The sequence below is a fragment of the Sprattus sprattus genome (assembly GCF_963457725.1).
Source record: "Sprattus sprattus genome assembly, chromosome: 15".
In the NCBI taxonomy this organism is placed as follows: Eukaryota; Metazoa; Chordata; class Actinopteri; order Clupeiformes; family Clupeidae; genus Sprattus; species Sprattus sprattus.
Window position 1 is genome coordinate 18,331,992 of NC_137913.1, and position 15,230 is coordinate 18,347,221.

Genomic DNA, 15,230 nt, shown 5'->3' on the forward strand with positions numbered 1-15,230 from the left:
TGTTTTTTTGAACTCACTATATACCATTGAAGCCAGGCAGTAAGAACTTAATTAACAGAAAAACAGTTCTATAGATTTGAATGGATTTTGTTTACTTTGCTCACATTAAACTATCACCTCCAATTTAAGCTCATTATAGGCTCTTTAGTTTGTTTTGTCCTGGTCTTTCTAACCCTCTCGTCCTGTCCTCAGGCCTCTAATCCCCTAGACGTAGCAGGTCGGCCTGGAGCCATACCTCACACTCTCCTGCAGAAAGATCCTCGGGTATGCTGGTGTCACTCTCACTCCCTCTAAATAGATCTTATTTTTATTCAGCGGCTACTTTCCCTGCCCCTGTTATTAGGCAGAGTTGATGGACAGGTTTGCTTGTTGTTTTCCAGGTACCAGATCCTTTCAGGACATCAGTAAGAGTAAGAGTTTCAATTGATCTCTTTCGCTTTCGCTCTCGCTTTCTCTCTCTCTCTCTCCCTGTCAAATCTTCAATTTTCAGTTAATGCCCAGGTCTTTGAGCTAACTGATATCATTTTCCACCTACTCATTGCAGAAGTCTGGCAAATGGTGTGCGGTTCATGTACAAATCGCTTGGCAAATCTACCACCATCAGCAGAAGATGAAGGTAAGCCAGCTGAGCTCGCAGCTCAGGTGATAGTCAGGAGGTCAAACACAAGGAGAGTTGTAACTTTTTTTCCCTCTGGAGAAGCAGAGCTTACGAAGGGATTTTATGGCTTTTTTTGTGTATGTGACCCGCTGGAAATAGTGCTATCGTTCACTGCTAGATCAATCCTGCATAGCCCTCGCAGGATTGTCCACATGGGGTGCTGCGCCCTCACAAATCCCTCTGTGGGTGGTAATGGGGCCTAAAATGTGCTCAAATCTCATATGCTTTCACTTCCATCTTAGCACTAATGGTTCTGTTTTTCAGTTTATTTCAGTACCATTTCAGGGCTTTAATGTTGCAATACTTTTTATAAGGACATCTCTTTTTGAATTTTTGTTCGTCCCTGTTAATGTATTCTCTCATCAATAAAGCCATTAGACTTCAGAGCAAGAAAGGACGTTATTGTAATTCTGCGTAGCACAAGAACACTTAACAAACCATTTTCAGTGCAGATTACCATGGGTAATGTACCATTAGCCAAGAGTATGAGAGGCGAGTGGTCCAAAGCATACAGATCGACTCATATTTATTTATTTTAATCAAGCACTGACTCTGAATTCTTTATGAACACAATTTGACAACGAAACAAAATGGAGTCACACTGGTCCCTGGAGTGCTGTGTTATGCAGGCAAGCAGTAGGGAATGATGCAGCTGTTATTGCCAATCTCATTAATAATACTCCTGTCTGTTGACCCCTTGCAGCAGATGCAGCTTGATCCTCACAAACTGGACATGAACGGGAAGCTCGACCTGTTCAGCCGGCCGCCCGCCCCAGGAGTCTTTCCAGGATTCCCTTACCCCCACGACTTGGCACGACCTATGTTCTCCTCCACAGGTCAGTGGAACTCCTTTTCCTTCTTCTCACCCTCAGAAAGAAGGTGCCGCTTGACCTAAGCCCACTGAGGCACCCCCTGTTCAAAAAGTCCATCATGGAACCAAATGCACTGCAAACATGGAGTTTTGCCTGGTTATGTTGTTGTAAAATTAAGCAGAGAAACACCTGTTATTTCCTGTTCCTTTCAAGGCTGTCAGGGTGATTACTGTTACACTGAGCATTGTTTGAGAGTGTCGGCTGGTAGGTCACAGCTCTGAATATGAATAACTTTCCTGTTATGGTCCTACCTGTGGTAATTGACTGTTGGCCCTGCGTTGAAGAGCAACATGAAGGCAGATGCCCTTTAGGTTGCAATTATGCAGTATTGTGTCATAAATTAGCTTGTAATTGGCTCTCCTGGTAATGATTCCAATAAGCAAGGGGAGAAACAACACACATTTTTTTCCTCACACACAAGGTCAAGTCCTCAGACTTCAACAGGCTGTCTCTATCGAGTCATAACAAAAACTTCTTGCCATGTACAACCTCTACTCGCCCTCTGTTTGATGATACATGCATCAAGTGAATTTGTACACAACTGAGGGGGGGGGGGGAAACATTGTCCCAGGGGATGCAAATCTACTTAATTAGCTTTGTTTATCAGCTTAACACACTATAATCTGTGAATTGCTAAACCATTTATAGCCTCAGTTTTTACTGTAAGCTCAGCCTAGTTTACCTCAGCCCAGTAAATCACTGAAACGCTACCGAGGGGACTGTAAGGCGCTGCCATTAGGGTGGTGCTTACACTGAATGTAATCCAAAAAAATGTCTGTTTAAAAATCGTATGGTTTTAATTGTACCCAAGTTGTAATATATCCTCGGTTGATATGGCAGCGGTAGGCTTTTTGCTAGAGTGTACTAAATCGGATTCATTATGCATGTATTAGTCTGCGGCTATATTAAAAACTAGCCCTCAATCATAAAGTTAGCCATACCGAGGTACATCACAATGGTGTATTACAATGCTTAGTGTACAGCTTCAATTACCTTAATGGTTACCATGGCAATGTCCATTGCATACCATTGCAACATGTTAAAATGCTTCCTCTTCATGTTCCTAGGTTCTGGCCATCCAGCTGCATCACCCTACGGGCCTTCACCACACCACAGTGGATTCCTGCCCACCAGCCACCTGGCAGGTAAGCGTAAGTAGACAAACTGTTTTACATCTCCTTTCACTCTCTTTTGGTTATTATGAAGCTCTGTCAGCTAACATGCCCTTTCTGGTCAAGGCCTAAGAGGGTTACAATAGAGATTTTTTTTTTTTTTTAGATAATGCCATTGAAATATGTCTGTCATTTTGTGCTATAGCCAGCTACAGGATTTTTATTTTTTTTAAGTATTCAAGATGTCCTGATTCATCTAGTCTATTGAACACAAGGAGAGTTCAAATGTTGAGCAGCGCTCCCGAACATAAATCGCAAAAGAAATATAAAAGGTGACATATTTATTGAGACACCATGTATGCTTCAGTCACCTCTGGTACCATTCTAAATGGATGACTCTTTGTATTTCTTTTTACATTTTTTACCAGAATGGGTTTGGCTCTATGGCTCAAACGATTTTTATAAAATCATACATTTTTCGCTTGCCCTGCCCCAGGCATTTTGCAAGGTTGAAATTGGGACTGTGCCGCCACTCCGTGAATCACACTTTACCTTCGGTGAGGCCGTTTCAATGGGCTCTTAAAAGTTTCCTTAGACCCATTCACTAAGCAAATCATTTGGACTGTTGTATTCTGTGGCTTTTCTTTCCCATCTGTGGCATTGTGTGGATTCAGGGCTGCGGGGTGATTTCACAGGATAAACGTCTGAGTCAATCCAATTTGAGTTCATGAACACCTGGTGCACCGGGGTTGAACACAGGGGAAATGATGACAGGCAGGCGCCAGGATTTTTTGGTGCAGAAACATCCATTGAATTTAGATTAAGGAGAGGCTGAGACAAGATGCTACAGGCCAATATAGTGGTTTATTTCTCTGATGTGCACAATATGTATTGATGTATGGATTGTTTACATAAAAGGTTTTTTTTTTTTTAACTGCTTCCTCATGTAAGGTAGGTAGCCATGAAGGTTTGTCTGAGGCTTGTTTGAAACATTGGATTTAGCCACATGGTTAAATAAAGGATGTGTGAGAAGAGCTCTGACAAATGTGAAGCCCACTTTCAATTTGGATCTGCCACAGCTCAGAATGCCTCAGCCCAGCCCAGCTCAGTGCCTTCCCACAATCCACTGCTTCTCCTGCCACAGCTCCCAGCCCTGCACCCTGTTAGGAGCGGGGCGAGAAAGCTTCTGAAGCAGGAGCAGCCTACACAGAAAAAAGACAGGATAGGAAGGCTTTACTTAAAAAAAAAAACAGAAAGGAAAAAAAAAAAAGGAAATACCAGAGCTCGCTTGTAAGAGAAAAGCCGAGTGGAATGGTCCAACTCCTCCAGCCACCAACCCCTCGCTAATCCCTGTTTGGCATTTTGCAGATCCTTTTAGTCGCTCCAGTACCTTTGGCGGCCTCGGCAACCTTTCAAGCAGTGCCTTCGGAGGATTAGGCAACCCCTCGCTCGGTAAGCGCTCCTTGCCCCCTGTCCGCCCCGTGCCTTACGGCTAGACACAGTGGAGCTAAGCGTCAGACCACAGTGAGGGCGAGAAGGGGAGGGAGGGTGAGAGAGAGAGAGGGAGGAAGGAAGAAATAAATAAATAAAACAAAGGCACTTAGCTCTGCAAGAAATGCCAAATAACATCTCAGGGAGGAACAACAAGACAGGCATCACAGGCTAGCTACTACCCCCTTGCAGCCAGGACTTAATCTGACATCAGCATGGCAAACTCATTCTCACAGGCAAGCTGTTTAGATGCTACTTATGCATTAATTACTTTCCCTCAGTGTTCTTAGACCAGTGTGGAGAGCTCTCTCTTTTCCTCTTCCTCTCCCTCTCCTTCTCCCTCTCCTTCTCCTCATCTCTCTCTCACTCTCACTCTCACTCCTTCTCTCTGCCTCTCTCTCTTTCTCTCTCTCTCCCTCTCTCTCTCTCTCTCTCTCTCTCTGCCTACCACTGCCAAGCTGGGCACCCTCTAGTGAAATCGATTTGAGTGAAATAGACTCTGCGGAATGCTGAGTCCTGGCTTTTCACAGCCCTCAACCCCGGAGGGCAATTCACTCCCTCTCCACTGAAAAGTCCTTGAGATGGAGTGAATAGAGAGCAGGCCACTGGTCCGTCATCAATACAGGTATAGGGGGAAAACCATTAACCTCTCAGTCTTTGTAAGCAGAGCTCAGGACTCAAGACAAAGACAAGGCTGCTTTCTTTCTGTTGGTCTGTCCGTCTTTGCATTTTTTTTGTCTTCATTCAGCAAGCAAATGTGAGGGGGGCTCACATTCTATTTGTGTTCTTCCCTTCTCCAAGGCCCCAACAACGTCTTTGGTCCAAAGGAAGGGCATGGATTGCCTGGCTTCGGCAGCCCCCACCATGACACCTGGAACCGGCTACACCGCACCCCTCCCTCCTTCCCCACCCCTCCGCAGTGGCCCAAGGCCGCTGATGTAGAGCGGAGCAACTCCGTCAACAGCCACGAGCGTGAACGGGAACGAGAGCGGGAGAAAGAAAGGGAGAGGGAGAAAAGGGACTCCTCCATTGGAAAAGAAGAGAAAGATAAAGACAGGTTTGTGTGAGAGAACCAAAAAAGGAATCAGCTTTGATAATTAACATTTAGCCTTTCACATGTTAATGCACCATTGTATTCACTGCCTGATTCTCCCATGTGTACCAACAGGGACTCCTTGGATCAGAACCGCCACTCCAACAGGTCCTCACCTGCTTCTGCCCAAATGGGCTACCAAATCAGCAACCTGATCAGGTCCAACAGCCAGAACTCCAATGACTCAGGCCGCCACCACAGCGCAGACCGAGCCCGCGAAGCCGAGAAGAACTTGATTGAGCGCCACCGAGAGGCCGCCATGCTGGGAGACATCAAGGTGAAGGAGAGCCGTTCACCCGGAAAGGAGGTGCAGGAGCGCCGGTCCTCCGAGGATCAGTGCAAACCTATTCACCGCTCCCCCTCGCCTTACTCCAAGGCCATCAACCCTGACACTGGACTCAAAACGGCTTCTGCCCCTCCTCCACCAAACAAGGATGTGGACAGGAAGGAGCCGCCATCCGAGATGATCCACAAGGTTAAACATGACATGAAGATCAAGGAGGAGCGCAAGGAGGAGCAGGAGGTGATGGTAGTGGGGTCAGAGCCCTCCCCTCAGCCCTCGCTGCCTCCCCCTCCACCTGCACCTCCCGCCCCTTCTGGCCCCCACTCCCTCCACCCTGCGCTATCCCATCAGCCCCCTCCGCCCTCGCCCCGTTGCAGCGACCTCCCAACCTCAGCCATGCACGGCGTGCCCATGCCTCACTCGCTCCCTCTCTCCATGCAGGCCATGCACCAGATGAGCAGCATGAACGTGCTGGATCGCGCTCGCATGGCTCCCTTCATGGGTGTGAGTCCTCTTGCGGCAGCTGGCCGCGAGCGTCTGCCCCACCCGGCCTTCAGCTGGGACCCGCTGCGGGAGGCCTACCGCAGTCTGGACCTGCAGCGGCGCATGGATTTCCAGCTGCGGGCTGAGCAGGCACAGCGCTTCCAGCCTGGCACCCCATACGAGGCAGTCGAGCGCAGCTACCGGGAGCGGGAGTCTCACGACTACGCGCACCACGAGCACCTGCTGGAGGTGCGGCGCGAGCAAGAGCGCATGCGGCAGCAGGCCGAGGAGCGGGAGCGCATGCACCTGCGTGAGGAGCTGGACCGGGCCCGGTTGCACCAGCTGCACCAGTCGCCCATGGAGGGACACCTGCCTCACATGCCCCCCTTCATGTCGCACCTTGGGGGAATGCCTTACCCGAGACTCAGCCCCTCCACCGGACATAACGGCCTTCTCAACCGCACCCCTCCCACCGCAGCGCTAAGTGCCCCACCACCACTCGTGCCCTCGGGTAACGCCAGATCGTCCTCGCCCAGACGGACTACCCCACTCACCACCCAGGACCCCCGCGATTACTCTCCCTCTCGAAACCCCAAGGAGGTTGAGGCACGATAGCTTCAGTTACCTGGATTGACTTTTGAGAGGAGTTTCTCCCTCTCCCATTCTGAAGACAGAATGCACTTATGTTCCTGAGTGAAAATCAAAAATGTCAGAAAATGAAAGAGACGTGTATAAATTGTACAAAGATTTGTACAGCTGAAGAAGCACACGCCATTATTTTATATGGACTTGGAGAGTAGAATGTTGGTTTGAAAAAAAAAAGTTGAAACTCAAAGCATATGTTCATCAACAATTTAAATCCAATTTAAAAATTGATATTAATATATTAATCCAATTGTTCTATCATTTTTCGTGTGAAAAGTGAAATTATGAAATGAGTTTGTACATTTCCTATTATCTTTCCATGTATAGACATTATTTTTATGAATTTGCATATTGTTGCATTACAGTATGTCATACTTCCCCTCATCTATTCCTATTCACTGTACGACCTAAATCACGTCCACAGTGGAGGCTGGATTTTTTTTTTTTTTTTTACTGTTTGGACAGTTACATTTTCCCTACGGTACCTGACAGTTCTCAGTGCTAATGATGTAAAGAAAAATACATTTAAGGTGGTTTTGTTCGCTTGGTTTGCCTTTGAGATATGCAGACAAAAGTGTATTATCCCTGTTTGGTTATTGTAAAGGAAAAAAATGTAAATATCTTGTTGATATTCCTTGAGACAAAAAATTACAATGTAAATTTACTAGGCTTTTTAAATGTTTCTAGAAAAACAAAATTCTACAAAATTGAAACCACTTCCGAAATGAAACCATGGTAACAGATCAGCCACTGCAATCAAAAAGAAGGCAAGCGTTAAAGCGGGGGTCATAGAATGATGACATGCAATCTATGCAACAAAGCATTTGAAGACCAGGATGGAGTACAACCTGAAAGTGATATTTCGGAATATTTGACAAGGAACCTGGATTACTGACATCCATCTGTTTTTCAAACAAAGGATTATAAAATTGAACTAGAGACTGCCAGGTCCAAGACAAACTTTCATAGAATCAAACCAGTCTTGCAGCCCCAGAGAACTTGAGAGGAGATTGATTGGTTGGGCGGCAATAGACTTTCTCTGTCGACCTTGTGGTGTTGTGCAGTTTCTTCTTTTCTTAGACTCTTGTATACAAAAAACAAGTAGAGTTTTAGGCGTGCAAAAAATGAAATGAACATTCATGGTTTTAAAATGTACGGAATAAAGGTTGGACCTTATATCTGCAGACTGTCGGGTGCTTTATTTGATGTGCTCCTACCATTAGCAACACTGTCCTCAGATTGGAGCTTGTGCTCAACACCCATGCTCGATCCGTTGTACCAGTAGGCACCAGTAAACTGGAGTTAAACGCTAAGATGATGTCCCTGACCAAACATGTAGTACACCAATTCTGGTCATCTGGAAAAGCTATGAATGTGCTTACTTTCTTTATTAGAGCGGTATCCAATAGCTCGTTCATATTTTATTTCCAATTATTATCATTTTAGTCTGACATTTTCATGCAATAAGGTCTAGTCTTCCTTGCGAATCGATGAGATGTGGGGAGAGGGAGGAGGACTAATAGGACATTGATTTTGTGAGAAAGCAGGTTTTGAGTGTTTGTGTTGCAGGTAACCGTTATTGACTCACAGCCGAGCGGTGTATTGACCTGCGGTCTGCACTCATTAACAGAGGCAGGCGATCGGATGTGAGGGGAGAGAGAGAGAGAGAGAGAGTGCCTCCCCCACCACCTCCTCCTCCTCCTCCTCCTCCTCCTCCACTCTCTTCCACTCTCATGCTCGTGTGTCTGGCTAATAAGCCCAGAAGGCCCTCTAGTCTCTCTCAAACAGGAAGAGGAAGTGTAGGTCAGCACTGCTATGGCCCATTATCCATCCACCTGGTTCTGGCTCCACTCTCTCTCCATCTCCTACTCTCTCTCACTCTCCTTCTCTCTCTCCCTCTCTCTCTCTTTCTTTCTCTCTCTCTCTCTCTCTCTCTCTCTCTCTCTCTCTCTCTCTCTCTCTCTCTCTCTCTCTCTCTCTCTCTCTCTCTCTCTCTCTTGTGCTGCCTCTCTCAGTGACTGTCCTGAGACCCACTATCAATCCTTCTAATGCCCTCTGCATTTCCCATCTGTTTCTCGGCCAGTGTCCCGCCTGGCTTCCATCCCTGGGTATCAGAGCGTAATGACAGCGCACATCAAACCTCCGAGGTCATTAAAGGATGTTATTGAAAATCAATGTCCCCCTGTGTCTGGCAGACCTCTAGGCACAGCTTTTTTGTGTTAAAGGAGAGGTGGGGGGCTTGTGGACTAGATTGCTAGCCAGAACAGCAGAACAGTGTATTGGGAAGATTTAAATCACGATCACTTTCAATTTGGGAGCGATGTAATTGAGCCACGCAGTGTGCAGACGGGAGGTGGTGTTTACGGCACTGAGCCTGGCTTTAGTGCCTGTGCCTTCGTGGCCAATCATTCAGTTCGAACAGACAACTTACCACCAACCTGTAATTGCAGAGTGTTTTTTCACTGTTGTTTACCTCAGGAAAATGCTGCCTCCTCCCTCCTTTCTCCACTGCATCAAGCTTTGTTTGCATGGAGTCACATCCAGACTGTTCGGTACAGAGGCCCAAGACTCCATTGGTTTTGTTTATTGTGTTGCATGTTCGATTTCTTTTTGACCTTTTCGAACAAATCAATTTGTGGTCAGTCTTGGCAGAAATTAGATTTTCTACCACTGCAAATCTTTTGGGTTTGGGATTTTATTCACGTTTAAAAAAAAATATGTTGCTGTTGCTATTTTTTTTATGCAAGCTAATGTTTACCATCCCTGGAATATCCCTGTGAGGGCCATTGCATTAGTTTCCACTTAGAGAATGTTTTGCAGTGGAGATTGGTAATGAGGCCGGAGCTCAATGATCGTATTTGAATTTCACCAGGCACCACGGGACCTACAGATTTTGGGAGGTTCCGCTCTTTGAGCAAGCCCATTATATAGCAGCACTGGTCCACTGCTGTTTCCCTTCAGTCAAATCAGCCAAGCAAAAGGCCAAGCCTGTGCTAAAGTGTTCAGCTAAGAAAGACTGAAAATGCAAAAACTGTAGAGGGAGTTTGTGCACTTTCATTTACCTAGTCTTTAGTATTCATGTGCCTTACTGTATATTTGTAATCAACATAGTAACATATAGTTGCATTGCTCTAGAGGTACTGTCATAAATCTATCTATGTATCATTTTATCTCCTTTAAAGGTTATGTATGACCATTATTGAATTCCCTGCCTAATCTTTTTATAGGTCCCGACGTCAACAGATCAACAGCTGACATTTTTCAGGCCAGTCGTGTCAGTTGAGCTTTGAGCTGAAAGCCGCCTAGACGGTGTCAATTCCAGTCAGCAGTGACAAAGTGCTGGCTAATGTCTATGCACCTCCAGTCCAGTGGCAAACGCTCCCTCTGTCACGGCCTGTCGTAAAGCAACACACACACGGGGGCCAGAAGTGTCAAATATAAATCAACACGTTTCAAAACACCAGTCTCCATGAGCGTAGGGTAGGGTAGGGTAGGGAAGGAGTGGAGCTGGGAGCAGAAAAGAGACATGGGAGATCGGGTGAAGAGATGCCAGTCAATTTATTTCTCTTCCTCTACTTTCATTCATAGTCATTTATTCACTTTATGAACCCCCTTGCTCAAACTCTGGCAGCATTATGTATACTCGAGCTGTGCAAAATGGGGGGAAAAGGAAACGTTTGTGCAGCTGGGTGCAGCTGGCAGAGGTAGTCTCTTCTCCGAGAGGAGGTCGGAGAGCCTGGCATGGCGCCCTCGCCACCCTGTGCTTTGTGTGGGCCAGTGAAGGGGAGAGTGAGGGGGAGGTGGAGAGAGAGGAAGAGGCCCCCCTCAGAAGCTCTTGAGAGTGAGAATCTTGAAGCAGATCGTATGCACACAAAATCCCTTCCAATTTGGCACATTCAGAGCACACAATTAGTCATTGAGACGTTAAATCAAATGTGCCTCCGTGTTCGAATCAGGGAGGGGAGGACATTTTGCCAGCTGGTAACAACACGACGCGCTTGGACGAGCCAAAAGTGTACTTTATTTAAATATTAAACTTGTCTTGACAGTATTCCTCTGGAGTTCTGTTAGCACTTTGTCTGGCCCACTGTTAGTGGATTGCCTCAGAGCTATTTGGCAACGACCACGATTAAAGATTCTTTTTAGAGCTGCAGGAGGGGAGGGGAAGACTTACTCTGGCAACGTGTGATGTTCTTAAGCATTTACACCACTTAACTGTTACAAGTACACATATTTTATCTGGCAGGGATGGTTTAAATATCTCATACATTTTTTGCAAGGATGACAGATGTCGTAAATCTCCAAGGTTTGAATGAACGTACAGTACATTTGGCAAGTTGTCTAAGAATGTGTGTTTTAAGAAGTTCATTTAATACAATCGTGGCAATTGAGAAAGAGCCATTAGTTATTAAATAAATGAGGAAAATGCTGGAATGCTTCTAGTCCAGATTGTGTGTGTTGCGAGATTTTCTCTGCTTTTCGAAACACACTAAATCCAACTGAAGAGCTTGTTACTTCATAATCCATTTAACCTCTCGAGTTCATCTTTAAAATGTTCCATTGCACTGAAGAAAGTGTAGTAGTCGTGACAATCTCATTGATAGTCTCTTTTGCACCAGTGCCAAAGCCACATCCCATAAAACCATTCAACGCAAAGACATTGGATATTCAAGCAATGTCTCAAGCTACCGTTCATAATCCTCCTCGGTAAAAGCTGCTCTTGTTAGTAATGAAGGGGAACATTTCAGTGGTGTGTTTACAGTGCTCCTTGTACTTAACATAACACTACCTTGTTGTTTTGTCTGAAGACAATAGCTAACCCAAACACAAAGTTCAGTGGGGGAAACTATTTGTCTCCACCTGCCAGCAAAAGTGTTCCCTGTGCAGCACATTGACACCAAAGAGAATGGATCAATTACAGTACGCCTTTGTCTGGGACTGACTGACTATTTTCCTGCTCTCTCCATTTTAAGGTTTAAGGTAGCAATTCTTCCTGATTCCATCAGGTTGTGTGAGAACTGGAAGTTCAACCTCATTCTCAGACCTCACTTTATCATAAATGATAGCAAAAACAATTGTTAATATTCATTTTATGGGGAGAAACACTTCACCCAACATCCAAACCATGAATGATAATGAATTAATAGATGGATGGATAAATGGATAAAACTAGCTGTGTACCTGTTGTTTAAGAAGAACCTTGGCATTCTATGTACCTTGTACTATATTACGGTTCTGGATGTGTTTTGCTTATCAGTTCCCCTTACTTTCATATTATCTAGTTCCAAGATTTCTGTGGATATTTTCCATTCATACTGATAAACTGTTATGTATACACTATTATGTTACTATACACTGTTATGTAAAGTAAGTTGTCATTGTCTGCATTGGAGGAGTTTGTGATTTTTATGTTGATACAGGGTAATTGTTACTTCGAAAATACAAGAAAAAAATATCGTCCTTTGAAATGTTCAGTGTGGGGCTGTGTTCACTGGCCTACTGAAGAGCTGTTGTACTGCCAGCATGTGTACACAGTCCATTGTGTTCTGGGAAGTGATCTCCTGTTGATTTGTTGAGCGCACACAGCCAGCATGAATTCTTAGCCAGGTATTATTCATGAAGCTCACATCAGAAGAGCCCCAATCACATCTAAGGGTGCTGGAACAGTTGTTTTTCAAATGGAGAGAAATCAGCAGAAATACCGACTGCTTGGGTGCATTCATGTTAGGAACATGGTGCAGCCCAACTTCATTCAGTTCTTGTCCCTGTGTTGTGGCACCGTGTTCCTTTATGTTTTCACACCATTTCTGTATGCATTGAAAGCAATAATTTGCCTTAATACTTTGTGAAGGAAAGAAAAACATCCACTGGCATAGTACATTGTGTTCATGACCCACTATCAATCTGCATTGACCACAAAGGGCCTATTAGAGCTGCAGAGACTGCCAAAGACTGGTTCTCCAACCCTCACTCGGAAAACCTTAAATAGATTGTTGTCTGATTGCTAAAGCCATGACATTCCCCAGGGCTGACATCACCGGAAACTAGATAAAATGTTTATTATCGTCTTGTCTGTTTTTGTTGTTGTGTATAGACGCTGTTCGTTACAGTTAAGTCAGTCGCACTGAGAGACGACCTTCAGTTCATCCTGAGCATTAACGTGTGCGTTGTTGTATTTCGTATGAATCGCCTGGTCTAGTGCCAGCTGGGGAGCAATATGGGTGCAGACTAATAAAGTGACAGCAGATGACTTAGGAAACCAGAAACATGCAGCATTCCTCTCCTGGCCGAGAGAGATTGGGGGCCTGGACTGTGTAGAAGGCCTGTCTGGCAGCGTGCTTTGAAAAAGCACTTATCTAGTATCTGTGCAGGAGCACACGATAACACTCCCCTATCTTATCTCTCTCTGTTCGTTAATGTCACAGCTTAAGGGCTGTTTCCCCACTTGCACCAGGACCTGCCGAGTGGATTGTTTGCAGATTAGCCAATGCGGGCCTTTGTAAGCTTGGACGACAGACAAAAAAACACACCCCAAATGCCTTGCCTGCCCTGCAGAAGTTCCCATGTGTACGTGCAACTGCCCACTGTTTGCTTAAAGTGGCGATAGGATCACCCGCCTGAGGAAGGTAAATATAGTCTACTGTATTCGATGTGATGAGGCATTTTGGAATTGCCCCTTACACCAGACATGACATACAAAAACACAGAAGTGTAACCATTAATTATTTGACTTCCATTTGATAGCACTGCCACGGAATATTTTCAGCTCTGAGGCATCACTTGATGTTTTGAGGAAACAAATTGCAATAATCTTGCTATGGAATAAGGAACTGCCATGCTCCATTGACTTCAGACATCTGGCTATCTCTCCCTACCCTTGGCTACACAGTGGCTCACTCAGCGGTTGGCTGGGGCGTTGAAGGCCAGCTATTTAGCACATCAAAACAACAAGTACTGATATCAAGCAGGCCCTGTCCATGGCTTGTTGCTGTGCCGCCCAAGAATGTCTCTTATCTGGCTCTCGGTTTGTCGGTTTAAGTTGCCAAGCAGATGCCCACATTCTCTTCTGCGTGTTGCACTCTGGGAGAGGTGTAGCCATGACAGACAGGTCATGTTGAAATGGCAAGAAGGATTTAACTCTTGGAGGGATTTTCTCAAGGAAGGAGGACAGGGAGGGGGAGAAAAACTACTGGACAAAGAGATGGGTTGCCAGAACTGTCAATGCTGGAGTGGTGTGTGTCACCACGGTTGTCAGGAGCTAAACACATTCCCCCTTAAGCTGTTCCTGCAACTGATCATCTTTCAGTCTCTGAAACAGCCACTACACACTACACACTACACACTGCACACAGACACACGTACGTGCACACACACACACACACACACACACACACACACACACACACACACACACACACACACACACACACACACACACACACACACACATACACATACCACTCCCTTCTTTGTTATAAGCATTGCCTCTATTGGAGTCAGCCTCATTTAGGCAAGCTGCATACAATCAGGACCTGTTAATTCCCCACATAGTCCGTGCTCATTGTTGTTACTGAATCCTTTTGAAAAGAAAAGTTGAGGTGTAGCGTAATTATCCATCTGAGGTTATTATGAAATCCAATATTACAATGTAAGTGATTTTTATTTCCTTGTAATCTTTCTTACCCAGCCTAAAATGGGGCGTTTTTCAAAGGGCACACAGGAGGCTTTGAAGGCTCTTGCATTTTTTAAATGAAGTGGATGGGGCCTCAGTGCTCTCTCTCCCTTTCTCTCTCTCTCTCTCTCTCTGAACTCTCTCTGTCTGTCTCTCTCGCACTCACTCCCTCTCTGCTCTTTTGTCTTTTGATTTCCACCGCCAGGGCCTGAGCACGGGAGACACAGGGGATTTGTCAGTCTGTGATCACGGAGACCCTTTGACAAATGAGTGAATTTGGCAGGAGAGGCAGAGTTAGGGCTCTAGGCTCTGTCTGTGGAGTGAGAGATTGGCCTCGTGTTCCTGTAAATGTAGGAATTCGAAGTAAAAATCACTCACACAATGCCATCTGTGGATGCTATGAGATTCCGTAAAATGAAACCAATATCTGTCCGTTTGCTCCAGAGAAATCATTGGTTTCACATGTACTATATGTATTTGTAGACACAAAAAACATATCTGCCTTCTTGTTGAAGGATCATATCAAGTGTATTTTCACCTCATATGGCATGGAAATAAGAGGAAGTCTTAGCTATCAGATCAAAGCGGATCAACAAATACTAATATAGGAGACATGGAGCACTGCATTATACCACAGTCTTTATGTTTTGGTAATAAGGTTATTTTCTGACATGACTGGTGAATAGGTTGAGGTGTATCTCTTTTGGTTTCTGTATACAGCATAGTGTCTGAATAAAAGAACACTTTACTGAGCATTATATCAAATATTCACATATGAATATTTTACAGGTGGAAGGAGCTGCAGTTGTACATTAAACCATCCCAAATGACAGCAAGCAGCTCCACGAAATGTATACCAATGTGTACATTTTTGAGTTTAAAACAATGTTTTGTAAAATATGAATACTTCCACTTTAACAA

General features: G+C 45.1%; 1 protein-coding gene across 8 annotated transcripts in view; it reads left to right on the plus strand.

Moving 5' to 3' along the window:
* Positions 1-7,813, plus strand: part of fbrsl1 (fibrosin-like 1) — a 229,017-nt gene extending 221,204 nt beyond the window's left edge. For 5 of the 8 annotated variants that reach the window (XM_080852790.1, XM_080852784.1, XM_080852785.1 and 2 more), the window contains 8 exons: positions 193-264; positions 381-410; positions 545-616; positions 1,362-1,494; positions 2,598-2,675; positions 4,011-4,094; positions 4,935-5,190; positions 5,302-7,813. In XM_080852790.1, coding sequence (XP_080708916.1) covers positions 193-264; positions 381-410; positions 545-616; positions 1,362-1,494; positions 2,598-2,675; positions 4,011-4,094; positions 4,935-5,190; positions 5,302-6,607 — 2,031 coding nt within the window. In that variant the 3' untranslated portion in view covers positions 6,608-7,813. Of the gene's footprint in view, positions 1-192; positions 265-380; positions 411-544; positions 617-1,361; positions 1,495-2,597; positions 2,682-4,010; positions 4,095-4,934; positions 5,191-5,301 lie in introns of all 8 variants that reach the window. The other 3 variants (XM_080852788.1, XM_080852789.1, XM_080852787.1) reach the window with 3 other exon arrangements.
* Positions 7,814-15,230: the final 7,417 nt, after the last annotated feature.